General features: G+C 44.0%; 1 protein-coding gene across 7 annotated transcripts in view; it reads right to left on the minus strand.

Annotated features, from left to right (window-relative positions):
• Positions 1–16,127, minus strand: part of unc13bb (unc-13 homolog Bb (C. elegans)) — a 100,344-nt gene that overhangs the window by 57,790 nt on the left and 26,427 nt on the right. For all 7 annotated transcript variants that reach the window (XM_020457273.2, XM_031802412.1, XM_031802410.1 and 4 more), the window contains exons 3-8: positions 10,611–10,710; positions 7,748–7,865; positions 7,456–7,579; positions 3,087–3,160; positions 2,563–2,620; positions 1,037–1,250 (exon numbers count right to left, since the gene is read on the minus strand). In XM_020457273.2, the coding sequence (XP_020312862.1) occupies positions 1,037–1,250; positions 2,563–2,620; positions 3,087–3,160; positions 7,456–7,579; positions 7,748–7,865; positions 10,611–10,710 (688 nt within the window). The remainder of the gene's footprint in view (positions 1–1,036; positions 1,251–2,562; positions 2,621–3,086; positions 3,161–7,455; positions 7,580–7,747; positions 7,866–10,610; positions 10,711–16,127) is intronic.

Consider the following 16,127-nt stretch of genomic DNA (forward strand, 5'->3'; position numbering starts at 1 on the left):
TTTCCCTATAACTGAACCTTCCCTTCCAAAACCAGGGTCACAAAGACCCATATGTGACAATAGCAGGCTTAACTAAGCTCAGTTTCATTCAAACTGCCAAAGAAGTTTCATATAACAATACGTCAATTTTAAATCAGTTTTTCCTGGCTGTAATCCCACTTTTCTTTTCAGATGTTATGGAATTATCCGGATCAGCTTTCTATCTGTCCACACAGACTGAGATTTACCACAATCTCACTGAAGCACATGTTTTCCACAGCAAGTCACACATGTAAGAGAGCAAAGACCCACTCTACACTGGGTACGTGAATGGAGTTGGCAGATTATTTGTACTCCATCTGGGAAAACATCTAAGCAGTTGGACAATTTCGACATTGTTTAAGACCAAATCTGTTCCTTCTTCAAAGCTACACTGCATTTTGACATTCCAAATATACAAATTACCAAAGAGTCAATTGCTATTGGGTTATCTTGCAAGGTTGCGCACAACCTAAGTAGATGGAAGTAGCACGTCCTCGGGGACACTGTTCATATATTCAAGCAGGTGACATTGTTTACCTCCTTCCTATGCGGTGTCAAACCATGTGCCAGTGACAAATGAACATAAACTGACTAAATGTAAAGCTGCTCACATTACTTGAGAAATATGCTTGTATTCAGGGTACAACTAAGGCAGCCAATTGATTCTGCCATTCTGTCCCAGGAGGGTTGATGTCCCTTAATCGTCTGAAAGAGGGAAGCCCTCTAACAAACAAAACAGCTAAGACTCAGGCCCTCAGCTAACTGGGTCTATTTGCAAAAATATTTATTTCCATAGAAAACTGTTTAAAACAAACTAACAAAACAAAATTGTCTGATACTGCACTAAACATTTTATTAATATCCTAACTCTGGACATCCTTCACTATCTGTCAATATGTATGATTGTAGAATATATGAACAGGTGTGCAATCTTTTACAGTTGAATTTGTGCATTTCTGTGAATTCTGTGTCGGGGCATGTATTGTACGTTTGCGGGTGGTGTCAGAAGCTCTACCTGCTACCACGGTGGTCTCTGTAGTCCATGTCAAAGCTGTGGATGGAGTCGGTGCAGGAGTCCAGGTGGCTCTGGAGCCGGGGGCCCATGGGGTATTGGTGCATGGAGGAGTTGGGCTGGGTCGTGGTGTGGTAGCGCGGGGGCAAGCTGTTGCTGGTCTCACTACGGTAGTCACTGTCCCGGTCGTCCACCGCGCTGTCATGGTCATCCAGGGCTGTAAAGGGGGAGGGGCAAAAGGACAAGCTCCACAAGATAACTTCCAGAGACCTAGGCATTACAAGTACTAAAATGACTACAGAATCTCCATTCTATCCCACAACAACTCACACATATGAGTTACACAATAAGAACAAGTGGTGATATACACTGGGGTCAGGTAGGGTCAGGTAAGAGGGAGGTAAGGAGGGCAAGGGTCATGCACCTTTGAATGCAAGCCAACCAGGAAGTAAACCACAGTGGGAAGGGGAATGTGATGTGACTGAACGTATAAGTCATTAAACAGTCAAAAAGGGACACCCAAATTAATCAGTTAAGGAACTCAAATGCAATTTTGACATCGTCTCTCAGTGACGCAGTCTCAACTTTGGCATGCAAACAGGTCCTTTGGATTGCAGAATGCTGACCCTGAGCTGAGTGGCCTACTTAAGGTGACAGTTGAGCTGGGCTGCGCTCCAGACTGATAAGTGAAATAGTTCAGGACAAACTGATGTTTCGATTTCTCAAAACAGGCTGGCGAACACTGCCCCCTGTCTGTGTGATGATGCGGTTGCATCTCATTGACATTGTTCACAAAGTCATCAACTGCCACTATGCTTATCAAGGTCACCTACTGACTGCAAAAACAGATCTAGGCTTAACTGCTATTGTCCAGTTCTGCTTACATGCAGGTAGAAACAATAATGTGTGTTTCCATGTCCCGTGGGGAAATTGATAAAGGTGATGAAACTCAAGAAATATAGATGAAACTCTGACATGAGGTGTAGAGAGAGGAGAGTGTGTGTGTGTGTGGGGGGGGGGGGGGGGGGGGGGGGGGATATTTCGCCTTGCTGTAGCGATTGTTTTTGGTGCTGGATGACATGCACAATGCATTGAGGATAGGCCAAGGTGAAGCTTTGGGAAGGGATAAAATTCATCACAAAAAAGACTGTTACATACTCAGTGTGTCAGCCCATCCGAAATAGTTGCCTGGTGAGGGTGTTGGCAGAGAAGTAAAGTGAGAGGTAGTGGAGAGTATGCAAAAACTGTGCATGACATAGGAGGGGAAATTATGACCATGCATGAAAGTGGCATCACTGTGTGTTGACATTCTTCCTAACTTTGCATGAGTAGTGACTGTTATGGAAAAAATGTATTGGATAAAAGGCTTACTTGACGTTAAGTCTGGGTTAGGAGATTCACACAACTCAGGAATACGACAACTTAAACAACGTGAAAAGCCCAAACTAATGGTAAGCCAGAGAGACACGGGGCTGATGAGAGAGCGCCATCTAGTGGGATATTATGGTGTGGAAGTCAGTCCCACTCACAACATTGGGAGGCAGCAAGCGGCATGGGGTGTCTTTGGACCTCATCCTGCAGAGGGTACTGGAGAGAGGAAAAGAATAGGAATTGTGACCTCTGACCATCATCCACAACAAAGCATCATCGTCACTCTCAAACTCCTGCATTTGTATAACCAGCATGACTTCAATGCCACTGCATGCAATAGTTAGTTATCTACAATCTATGTTGTCACTTCAGAGCACAGCAAACAGTGATGAACACATGTCAATACGGTACCTAACCAGTGTTTTCTGTGAGGAAAGAATCAAATGACCAGAGTTAGTCCCATCGTCTATTTACATGTATTTTACTGTGTGCTAGTGAATGCAAAGAGCCAAGTGTTACAGAACATTTGGCCGCAATGTACATGGTATTTTACAATATGCAAACAGAGGCTAATTTCATAAATAGATTACGAGTGTAACTGCTTGAAATATAAATACGTACATTTTGTATCTACATATTTGACACACTGTTCCTGGCGCCTTGCATGTTGGGTGGGCCTTACCTCATCATGGATCCTCATAGTGTTGATGCGATCCAGCTTGCCGGTCCAGTACTGTGCCTCATCGTCTGGGATGTCTGGCAGAGAGGGGTGCAGGCACACACACACACACACACACACACACACACACACACACACACACGGGTGACTGGTGAGCTGCATCCTAACCTACACCATTCGTGCTCCCACATACACCATGCTGCCATTACATATTCATGGCCCTTTAAATATATCATAAGCCACTTAAGAATAAGACATTACAAATAGTTGGCTAGGCCCTCAAACTGCACTGTTGGGTGCCAGGGCCCGGTATTACAGCTCCACTGTAGAAACGTTTTTAATGACAGAGACAAATGAATGCACAGAAGAAAAGGATCATAGTCCTGACAGTGACAGAACTTCAGAGACATAAGAAGCACAGAGTACAGCAGTTTTCTGGGCAGCAAAACTGCACAAGCCTTTACTTGAGGACATAACCAACAAGAGACTAATGTACAGACAGATAAAGTACACATTATTACCTACTACCAGGGTAGGTCTTAACGGTTGTTAACCAACCATGCTATTTTGTTTGTTTTTTCGCGTTGTTTGTAACTTCTTTTGTACATAATGTTGCTGCTGCCGTCTCTTATGACCAAAAAGAGCTTCTGGACATCAGAACTGCGATTGCTCACCTCAAACTGAATGAATAGTTCTTCTTCAATGAGTCGGATGGGAGGGAAATACTACTATAGATCCCCGACCAGATCCCCGTGATTCACTTGAGAAGGAAACTGAGATTTTGTGGAAAAAGATCAGGGTGCCTTGCTAGGATTAGACGAGTGGCTCATCTGCCCTTACCTTCCATACTGCTAGCTAATGTTCAATCGATGGAAAATAAATGGGACGAGCTGAAAGCACATATATCCTACCAAGGGACATTAAAAACTGTAATATGTTATGTTTCATTGCGTCGTGGCTGAACAACGACATTAAGAATATACAGCTGGCGGGTTATGTATGGTTTCGGCAGGACAGATCAGCAGACTGGTAAGACACGGGCGGGGGCCTATGCATATATGTGAACAACAGCTGGTGCACGATATCTAAGGAAGTCTCAAAGTATTGCTTGCCTGAGGTAGAGTATCTCATGATAAACTGTAGACCACACTATCTACCTAGAGAGTTTGTATTTTCCGTAGCTCTCTACATACCACCACAGACCGATGCTGGCACTAAGACCGCACTCAATGAGCTGTATACCGCGATAAGCAAATATGAAAACACTCATCCAGAGGTGGCGCGAGGACTTTAAATGCATGGAAACTAAAATCAGTTTTACCTCATTTCTATCAGCATGTTAAATGTGCAACCACCTTTACCCTACACAGAGGTGTACAAAGCTCTCCCTCGACCTCCATCAAATCTGACCATAATTCTATCCTCCTGATTCCTGCTTACAAGCTAAAATTAAAGCAGGAAGCACCAGTGACTCGGCCCCCCCAAAAAGTGGTCATATGAAGCAGATGCTAAACTACAGGACGGCTTCGCTAGCACAGACTGGAATATGGTCCAGGATTCTTCTGATAGCATTGAGGAGTACACCACATCAATCACTTGCGTTATCAATAAGTGCATCAAGGATGACGTCCCCAGTGACTGTACGCACATACCCCACCAGAAGCCATGTATTACAGGAAACATTCGCACTGAGCTGAAGGTTAGAGCTGACGGAAGCTTATAAGAAATCCCTTTATGCCCTCCGATGAACCATCAAACAGGCAAAGCATCAACACAGGGCTAAGCTCAAATCATACTACACCGGCTCAGACGCTCGTCGGATGTGGCAAGGCTTGCAAACTATTACAGACAACAAAGGGAAGCACAGCCAAGAGCTGCCCAGTGACACAAGCCTACCAGACGAGCTAAACTACTTCTAATCACGCTTTGAGGCAAGGAACACTGAAACATGCATGAGAGCATCAGCTGTTCCGGACGACTGTGATAAAGCTCTGGGCAGCCAATGTGATTAAGACCTTCAAACAGGTCAACATTCACAAGGCCAGAATGATTACCAGGATGTGTACTCTGAACAGGTGCTGACCAACTGGCAAGTGTCTTCAGTGACATTCTCAGCCTCTCCCTGTCTGAGTCTGTAATACCAATATGTTTCAAGCAGACCACCATAGTCCCTGTGCCCATGAACACTAAGGTAACCTGCCTAAGCGACTATAATAAGTGCAATAATATAATAAGTGCAATAAGTGCAACCCGTAGCACTCACGTCAGTAGCCGTGAAATGCTATGAAAGGCTGGTCATGGCTCACATCAACACCATTATCCCAGAAACCCTAGATCCACTCCAATTTGCATACCGCCCAACAGATGATGCAATCTAATGCTCTCCACACTGCCCTTTCACAGCTGAAGAAAGAAACACCTATATGAGAATGCTATTCATTGACTACAGCTCAGCGTTCTACACCATAGTGCCCTCAAAGCGCATAACTAAGCTAAGGACCCTGGGACTAAACACATCCCTCTGCAACTGGATCCTGGACTTCCTGACCGGCCGCCACCAGGTGGTAAGGGTAGGTAACACATCCGCCACACTGATCCTCAACACGGGGGCCTCTCAGCTCCCTCCTGTTCACTCATGACTGCATGGCCAGGCATGGCCAGACTCCAATAACATCATTAAGTTTGCCGATGACAACAGTGGTAGGCCTGATCACCGACAAGACAGGCTATAGGGAGGAGGTCAGAGACCGGACTGTTTGGTGCAAGGACAACAACCTTTCCCTCAACGAGATCAAGACAAAGGCGATGATTGTGAACTAAAGGAAAAGGAGGACCGAGGACGCCCCCATTCTCATCGACGGGGCGTCCACATACATCACAAACAAACTAACATGGTCCAAGCACACCAAGACAGTCATGAAGAGGGCATGACAAAACATATTCCCCCTCAGGAGACTGAAAAGATTTGGCATGGGTCCTCAGATCCTCAAAAGGTTTTACAGCTGCACTATCGAGAGCATCCAGATGGGTTGCATCACTGCCTGGTATGGCAACTGCTCAGTCTCCGACCTCAAGGCACTACAGAGGGTAGTGCGTATGGCCCAGTACATCAACGGGGCAAAGCTTCCTGCCATCCAGGACCTCAATACCAGGCGGTGTCAGAGGAAGGCCCTAAAAATTGTCAAAGACTCCAGCCACTCTAGTATTAGATTGTTCTCTCTGCTACCGCACAGCAAGCGTTACCGGAGCGCCAAGTCTAGATCCAAGAGGCTTCTAAATAGCTTCTACCCCCAAGCCATAAGACTCCTGAACAGCTAATCAAATGGCTACCCAGGCTATTTGCATTGCTCCCCCCCCCCCCCCCCGGAACATTGCTGCTACTCTCTGTTATCTGTACATAGTCACTTCAATAACTCTACCTACATGTACATATTACCTCGACACCGTGCCCCCGCACTTTGACTCTGTACCGGTACCTCCTGTATACAGCCCCACTATTGTTATTTACTGCTGGCTCTTTAATTATTTGTTATTCTTCTTACTTTTTTTCCAAGGTATTTTATTTAAACTATTGTTGGGCTTGTAAGTAAGCATTTCAATGTAAGGTCTACACCTGTTGTATTCGGCCCATGTAACAAATACAACTTGATTTGATGCCGCTGGTCTATTAGAGCAGAGCTCCCACTCCCTCCCTGTGCCCGGATGGGCCATGATCCTTTACAGAGAAACTGGACATTAAAGAGAGCCGAACACAAAAGGCCAGGGCTTCAAAGGCAGATGAAACCAAACCCTTTTCCTGGTGAATGAATGGGATCAATTGTACAAAGAACCCAGACAAAACACACAGCCTCACCTCCCCTACCTTCAAAGGCCTGCCCTTAAACACCTGAAAGTAGCCCAAGCACCTCCCACAGTTTTAACTTTGAAGCTACCAATCTGAAGTGTTTTAGGCACGCCGACGCCAATACTGGCAACATTAAGGGACAGGGATGTCGAAAGTGACCTACAAATTACATAACTGTTCCCTCTCAGTGTAGAGAGACGAGAGTGGCTGCATCCAAGAGGCTCACTACTCAACCTGCTGGCATTTCAGCCAATCGATATCATGTCTGGTGACGTACGTTAAAGCACAGGTCATTGGAAAATCTACTACTGTATAAATCATTACTGTGCCTTATGTCTGTCATATCTTCCAATGCAACATCAAAAACAGACCTACAACATTTCAGCATCGTACATTTAGGTACTGTAACTGTAAAAGCTATGACTATGTACTGTATAGAAGCAACAAATACATTTTAAAGAGAGCCTATTATATAAAAGAGATAGCTATGGGCCCGATCGAAAAATGGTGATCTATATGACATTTTACCGAAAGGCAGCTCAAAGCGCGTGTCTAGCAGAACCCGGTGGGGAGTTGGGTTCTTGGTGCCGTAAATCTCATCAGCCTTCATCAGAACCTCAGCGTCCAGGAAGGTCCACTCCCCTAAGCCCTCCTGAAGGAAGAGGAAGACAAGGTCAGAGGTCATAAACAAATCAGATTAAACCAACTGGGCGGTGAACTAGTGCCCAGACATGTGTACATGGTTTCAACATTTGAGCTGGATGTCTGATGTAATTGTGTGTGTACGTTTGGATGCATGTATGCGTTCGGTGTTCCTCACCTCCTCTGACTGGCGGATGCTCTTGAGGGGGATCCAGGCAGTTCCCAGCATGGTGTCCCAGATAAGGCCTTTGTTCCACACCTCCACAATGAGCCCCAGGTCCAGACGGTTGATCTCACTGGAGAAACAGAGGATGGGAATGAAGGAGATTGGGTCATAATCAACTCTCATTTGATAAAGTTTGATAAGACAGAAATTGGTATTAAGAGAGACAAAGTGATTGAGCCCATAGGTAACAATGTAAACTGTAAATATTCTAAAGGATGGTTGCATTTATTATGTAGTGAGTCACATCCATTCAAATGGAAACGTCGAAGTAACTATGACAACAGAAACTAGGATAAGTACTACTGTCTGGCCTGCTGCTCATCGACTACTTGTGGTCTTTGTTTACGCATCATGTCAGACGTTGTGATTGCATTCAGTCCTTTATTTGCCATTCAAATGGAAGCAAAGCCTGCTAACAATAAAAGAGCATCTCCTTTGAAAGAGACTATTACTCGTGATGTATCGATCTCATTTGCATACTGGCATCGAGCGTGGTTGACAACTTAATGTGGCAAACACAATAGAAAGATGAGAGAAGATAATTATCAAAAGTGCACTGCCCTAAGTAACAGTGGCAGTAAGAGTGAGCCCAGGTGCAAATAAAGATATTGTAACCACTCACACTTAAAGAGATGCACCAAATGACGACAACACTATTACCCTAATGAGAAAACCATTCACTGTCAATCTCTTAGGCTCTTACGTGGCCACAGTGAATGCAAACATGATCAACCAGGTACTTGTAAACTGCTTATGGTCATAAAGTAATTGGTCATACCAATATACTTTTAGAAAACAAATACAAACAATGAGAATAAAATGTTGCACATTTTAAAATAGTAAACAGACTCACACACTGAATTCACTTTGAGCTCTTTCTGCAGCATAGAAACAAACGGCACAGACTGATTTCTGTGAAAGCAGCATCCAGAAATCCATTCATGTTTCATTTGAGCTTCCCATTGTCTGTGGAGTGAGATGGGAATGAACCACAGGACCCCACCCCAACAGGCTTCGGGAAACAATGCTGGAAAATACTGCATTTATAATTTACCCCCATTACTTTCTCTAAACACTAAAAAAGCAGGGATAGGACAGAATAATGATTAATTGATGGGTTGGCATAGAAACAGATGGTTCTTTTGAGGCCTCATTCAAGCACAGAAACATTAAGGCTCTCCTCCATGTCACTTCCTGGAGCACCCCGTCACGGAAACAGTGAGAGATCCTTCCATTACCACAAATCGTCTAAAAACAACACCATCACAGTCAGTGTAAACATAAGCCCCAGCCCAAATGAGACAATTCCATGTAGGCTCTTAACATCACATACTGTAGGCTTGGCTCTATCAAACTCTGTTGTATTTGTAAACCTAAAGAACATTAAGAACAATAGGATTATAATGACTCTGAGCTGCATAGCAGAGGAGCTATGGAAAAAGCCCTACCTAGAGATAAGGCGAGTGTGGGATGTAAGATATACATATCGATCCATAACTGTCACTACACGCCTGTTTTCTGTAACCTCTGGGGGCCTGAGCATGTCTCTAGGTGGGGATGGCCATTCAAATCAAATCATCTACATTTTCTCACAAGGAAGGTGTGGTCTGGACTCCAGTCTCGCTCTGGCTAATAGAAACAGAAGCCTGGCCTAACAAACCATAAGACCCATTGGCAATCTGCTATGTCATTAAGAAGACCAACGTGCAGCCATCCACTAAAGTATTCGGAGTCAATTATATAGAATGTGATCGATATCAATTAGGGAAGCTGTTCCATAAAGGCTGACCGACAGAACTAATAGGCTACAGCTTTCTGGCAAGAAAACACATCACTGAAGAAGGAAGAAATCGAGCTGAGCCAGTTTTCAGATAACAGTAAACTTGTGTATTTTCCGACACACACTAGATATCATTTTTAACATGCCAATGCCATTCGCTAGCGCTTCAATTGCTCACCTCAGCTAGACCATACACTGTCCTGTTCATTGGCATAGGACTTGTAGTTTGTGCTAAACTAACACATTTGCTAAACATGATTTACATACAGGAGTAACAGGTGGTGCTCGTCAAGGGGCCTGAGCTGAATGTTTGATGGCAACACTGTTGAGTGATGTGCTAAGCTATCGTATTGTGTTTCATAAATAGTACTAAGGCAGAACATTTACACGCCGCAACATCCTTGTGAAAGTTCTGGAAAAATAAAACAGAACGATGACCACACACACAAAGAGTAAATCTACAGTTACAACATAACAGCCTACAATCAGAACACTAAAATGAGGAGATGAGATGATTAACAATAAGTGAACAGCTGCGAGAACCGGTTAGCTACCTTTCTCGAAACAACAACCCACCTGGTAGTCAACAAATGGGGACAAAACTGGAAATCCCTGACTGTGACCTACTGCCACGTATTACTGTCTGAAAATCATAAACCTGAAGTGTAGCTACAGAGCATTACCACCAGCGGCAGGCTAGCTTTCCTGCTCTCACCTGTCTGTAGGGTAGAGCACTCGGGTGATTGCATCTGCTGCATAAAAGGTGTTCGTGACTGAGCATGGAGGACATACTGTCACAATAAAGTCTGTTGAGGCCATAGAGCCTCCCTTTAACTTCACTCTCTGCTCCTCATCGACCAAAACAAACCTGATGTTAAATGATTCCGTTGACACTGTATGAAAACCGCGACACTTACAGAGCCCTCATAGACTGTTCTATACTCCACACAAACAGGTGTGTTGTGGCCTATACGACAGTGTGTGAGTGCATAGGACAGGAAGAGCAGTCTAAGTGTGTGGTCACTGGTCACTTACAACATGAAGTCCTGCTCCCAGCATGGCTGGTCCCCTCGCACGGTGATGGTGGTGCTCTTGACATTCTGTACCTTCAGAGTCACATATGAATTGAACTTGTCTGTAATACAAAGAGATGAGAAAGGAGGTTAAAAGCCTGCACGATGACATAAGGTCATGGAGGGGACTCCTACACACAGAAGAAAAATATAACCCGCAACATGTAAAGTGTTGGTCCCATATTTCACGAGCTGATAAGATTGCACAAATTTGTTTACATCCTTTTTAGTGAGCATTTCTCATTTGCCAAGATAATCCATCCACCTGACAGGTGTGCCATATCAATAAGTTGATTACACAGCTTGATCATTACACAGGTGCACCTTGTGCTGTTGACATTAAAAAAGGGCATTCAAAAATGTGCAGTTTGTCACACAACACCACAGATGTCTCAAGTTGAGTTTACAATTGGCATACTGATTGTAGGAATGTCCACCACAGCTGTTGCCAGATAATTGAATACCATCGCCGCCTCCCACGTTGCTTTAGAGCAGTGGTTCCCAAACTTTTTATAGTCTCAAACCCCTTCAAACATTCAACCTCCAGCTGCGTAACCCCTCAAGCACCAGGGTCAGCGCACTCTCAAATGTCTTTTGCCATCATTTTAAGCCTGCTACACACACAAAAATAATAATTAGTGCGTTTGTCTCACAACCCAGCTCCTGGGAAGTGACAAAGAGCTCTTATAGGACCAAGGCACAAATAATAATTAATAATTTAGCTCTTTATTTAACCATCTTACATATAAAACCGTATTTCTTCATCAAAAATTGTGAATAACAGGTTAATGAGAAGGGTGTGCATGAAAGGATGCACATAACTCTGCAATGTTGAGTTGTATTGGAGAGTTTGTCTTAAATCATTTCACACAGTGTGTGCCTGTATTTAGTTGTTTTCATGCTAGTGAGGGCCGAGAATCCACTCTTACATAGGTACGTGGTTGCAAAGGGCATCAGTGTCTTAACAGCGCGATTTGCAAAGGCAGGATACTCTGAGCGCAGCCCAATCCAGAAATCTGGCAGTGGCGTCAGATTAAATCAACTTTTCACAGGACCGCTTGTTGCAATTTGACGAGGCTCTTGTTCAGATATTGGTCAGTGGACTGGTTGCAGGGCATGAAAGGGATAACGAATCCAGTTGTTTGTGTCAGTCATCCATTTCAGGAAAGTACCTGCGTAATTGCATACCCAGGTCACTCAGGTTCACATTTTACATTGTCCGTAAGCTTGAGTTCATTTGCACACACAAAAAAGTCATACAGTGATGGAAAGACCTGTGTGTTGTCTTTGTTAATGCAGACAGAAAAGAGCTCCAACTTCTTAATCATAGCCTCAATTTTGTCACGCACATTAAATACAGTTGGAGAGTTCATTCAGCGAGAATTTTTTTAAATAATACTTTTATCACCCAGTCATGTGAGAAACTCATCACCACACAAGCAGTCAGACAAGTGAAAATGACGGTCAGTAAAAAAAAAAAAAATTGAAGCATGTGGCAATACTTCGCCTCTTGATAACCAGCGCACTTCTCTCTGTTGTAAAAGCATTACATGGTCGCTTCCCATATCATTGCATAGTGCAGAAAATACACGAGAGGGAGCCTTGCTTTACCATTTTCACTGTAGTTTCCAAAACGTCTTTCAAGCTGTCAGGCATTCCTTTGGCAGCAAGAGCCTCAGTGAACCCAAGTGGCATTGGGAGCAACTGCTTGCATGAACGTTACCACTCCACTATATTTTCCTGTCATGGCTTTTGCTCCATCAGTACAGATACCAACACATCTTGACCACCAAAGTCCATTTGATGTCACAAAGGTGCCCAGTACTTTAAAAATATCCACCTCTGTCGTCCTAGTTTTTGAGGAAACGGAATGAGCAGCAGCTACATTAGGCTACATACAGACCGTTAGTGGAACGCCCACGAGAGAGTAATTGTTAATGTGATTGGATGTTAATTATTTGACTAGGCTACCTTTATTTGATATTGTGTTATTTCGCTGAACAGTAGATGGTTTAATTTCATTTTGGCAGTGAAACGAGGCTACTCAGGCAAGAAAAAAAACCTCACACAAATGTATAACCCCGTTGGAAAATCGAAATGGACTGTTTGAAAATGGTAAATCACATTTTTATTTGGCGTAACCCCGACAGCATTGTCACGTACTTCTGGGTGGGAGTAGCCATTTTAGAACATTTGGCAGTATGTCCAACAGGCCTCACAACCGAAGCCCATGTGTATGGGCGAGCAGTTTGCTGAGAGTCCCATGGTGGTGGTGGGGTTATGGTATGGGCAGGCAGAAGCTACAGACAACGAACACAATAGCATTTTATCGATGGCAATTTGAATGGACAGAGATACCGTGACAAGATCCTGAGGCCCATTGTCATACCATTCATCTGCCACCATCACCTCATGTTTCAGAATGATAATGCACAGCCCCATGTCGAAAAAATCTGTACACAATTCCTGGAAGCTGAATATGTCCCAGTTCTTCCATGGCCTGCATACTCACCAGACATGTCACCCAATTGAGCTTGTTTGGGATGCTCTGGACCAACATATACTACAGCGTGTTCCAGTTCCCGCCAATATCCTGCAACTTCACACAGCCATTAAAGAGTGGGAGAAGTCTCCACAGGCCACAATCAACAGCCTGATCAACTTTATGCGAAAGAGATGTCACGCTCCATGATGCAAATGGTGGTATATTTTTGTTCAGTACACAATACTGATACAGTATTTATCCCCACCACATAATTAGGATAGGGTTGTCATGCTGAAAGTACCTCAGTAATTGTGGGAGGGGACAAAAGAGAACGATACCATTGAGTCAAACATATTACTGTGTACATGTAGGAGACAAAGTCTCCATATTACTGTGTCTTTATACGACATAGGCAGCAAATCTGCAGGACATCAAATGATTTTCCAGACAAGAATCATACAACTTCTGTATGTAGGTCAGAAAACAAAAACATGGTGGCAGACGTGGCCATGATGGGATGCAACATGGATAGTAACATGATTGACCATAGATCAGACTTCGGGCCTGTACAGTAGCAGTAAAGCTAGCTTGGCCAACAGCTTCACTTAGTCTTTGTGCGACTGACAACATTAGTGAGAGACCAAGGAGATAAGTCTGTTTCCCCTTCCCCCCCACGCCCTGCACCCAGCCCCATGCACCGACCCTGCTAATCTCACTACAGAGTCGGACACCGCCAGGGTGGCAGCAAAATATAGCCTAGCCATTCTCTCCCCAGGAAGATCCGATTCCCTCACTGCAGAGCAGCCTCCCGAACATAGCTCTGGGAATGATCACCACTTCACCTCGGACACTGAAACAAGCCAGTACATAAGACTACGGGATGCAGAGACAGTCGGTATACTTGTGACCTGCTTCTACAGCAGAATAGGTCACTCATCAATCATACTATGAAGTTAAAGACTAAGGTTAAAAAACCATTGATTCATAAACATATTGAAAAAGGCAGCACTAAAGCAGGTAGTTTCATTTAATAAAACAATGATTGGCAAACTATTTCATATTTACTGTAGGATATTATACACTGACTGTAGAAAACATTAGGAACCTGTTAAATCAACTTCAGTGTAGATGAAGGGGATGAGACAGGTTAAAGAAGATGTTTAAGCCTTGAGACATGGGTTGTGTATGTATGCGATTCAGAGGGTGAATGGGCAACACGAAATATTTAAGTGCCTTTGAGTGTGTCAAGAACTGCAACACTGCTGGGTTTTCCACGCTCAACAGTCTCCCTTGTATATCAAGAACGGTCCACCACCCAAAGGACATCCAGCCAACTTGACAACTGTGGGAAGTATTGGAGTCAACATGGGCCAGAATCCCTATGGAACACTTGACACCTAGTGTTCCATGCCCAAGGAAATTTAGGGGTGCAACTCAATATTAGGATGGTGTTCCTAATGTTGTATACACTTAGCGTATAGTGCAGTATACTATGTTGTGTACCAAATCTAAATAATTGGTAGAGAAGACGATCTCCATCTTGATTGTTATTGAAATATATGACGGCCACAACATGAAACATTCCACTTTAGTGGTAGGAGGATATGTAACCAGAAGTTGGCTGGCCCTTCAGTCTGAAGTTGCATTGGTAACTCCCTCTACCCCTCCAGCAGCACTGACATGGAGAGAGGGATGACAGGAGGAGGGTAGAAGTGGCCCTGGCTGTAGTGTACAGCTTTACACAGCCAGTGCTCACCCTCAACGTCAGCATAACAACGTTGTTGGTTGGTTTCTCCCAAAAAGGGAGCCAGCAGCGGTTTGCAGCGGCGCCAGCCCAGGGGAGATTAGAGCCCTTGTGACATAACCACCACTTTTCATTTCCTGCGCCAGTTTGCGAGAGCGGGCGGGCCCGACACGTGCCTGCTGACGCACTCTGCTAGCTACCAGCCCCCGCGCCACCCCCGCCCTCCCATAGTGCTGTTGGTTCTGCTTGACCCACAGCCTGGGGCAGAGGGGAGGGGCCAGGATTAGAAACAGTCATCTAAACTATCCGATACAGTGGTAGTGGTACCGTAACACAGCTACACAAACACTCCAGCACCAAAGCGCTCAGACTATGGATTTGAATGTCGTCCAACAAACCAGTCGACAATTATATACAACACTCAGGAAAATGACCTGTTTTCCAAGAGCGGTGATCTCCGACAAACACGCATTCACGCAAACCCACCTTTATACAAGTCTATCGACCTGGGAAAATATACATGTAACCAGATTAGTTTTAGACTGGTTAAATCACATCCCAATGCCTCTCCACCGGTTTCCAATGTGACAAAAATAAACATGTATTATGCCATGGACACAAACTCAACAAAACTTGATTAAAATCATTAGAACAGGTATAGAATGAGACTGCATAGGGCAACAACGTCATCCATGCACAGACCACATTCTACAGAGATTCTACCTGTTAGCCCCAGAGGACTCATTAGATACATAACCAGGCGAATTAACAACAGCAGGGTTTGACATTCAGGTACATTTGCCAGTGCCAACAAAGCTACTGGTCTGAAAGAAAATAATAATGTCCCGAGAAAGCGAACGTTGCGCACGTAATTTAAATGTTCTTAATTAGCGGGCTGAGCAAGTAGTCTATAGCCAATAATGACATACCCTGCGAACACAATTCCAATTTGACAATATCATATTTACATTGATTGTTTGGAGGGAAGAAATACAACCTTTCGCAATCTCAATAAGGGTGTTATTGTTTGCGATTCACTTCACAGGCCCTATGAAAATCAGTTCAACCCTTTTCCTGGTATTATTTTCCAGGTTAACGAGTTGTCCTAGGTTTTTCAGGTTCACTCTCAAAAACACACTTTTTTTTAATAGATAAACTTTTAAAAATGGGATGTTCTAAATCCACAACAATGCTTCAACCACATCAGGAGACCACTTAAGGTCTGGAAACAACACTTTACATTTTTTTAT

This window comes from Oncorhynchus kisutch, linkage group LG23 (assembly GCF_002021735.2).
Source record: "Oncorhynchus kisutch isolate 150728-3 linkage group LG23, Okis_V2, whole genome shotgun sequence".
Classification (NCBI taxonomy): Eukaryota; Metazoa; Chordata; class Actinopteri; order Salmoniformes; family Salmonidae; genus Oncorhynchus; species Oncorhynchus kisutch.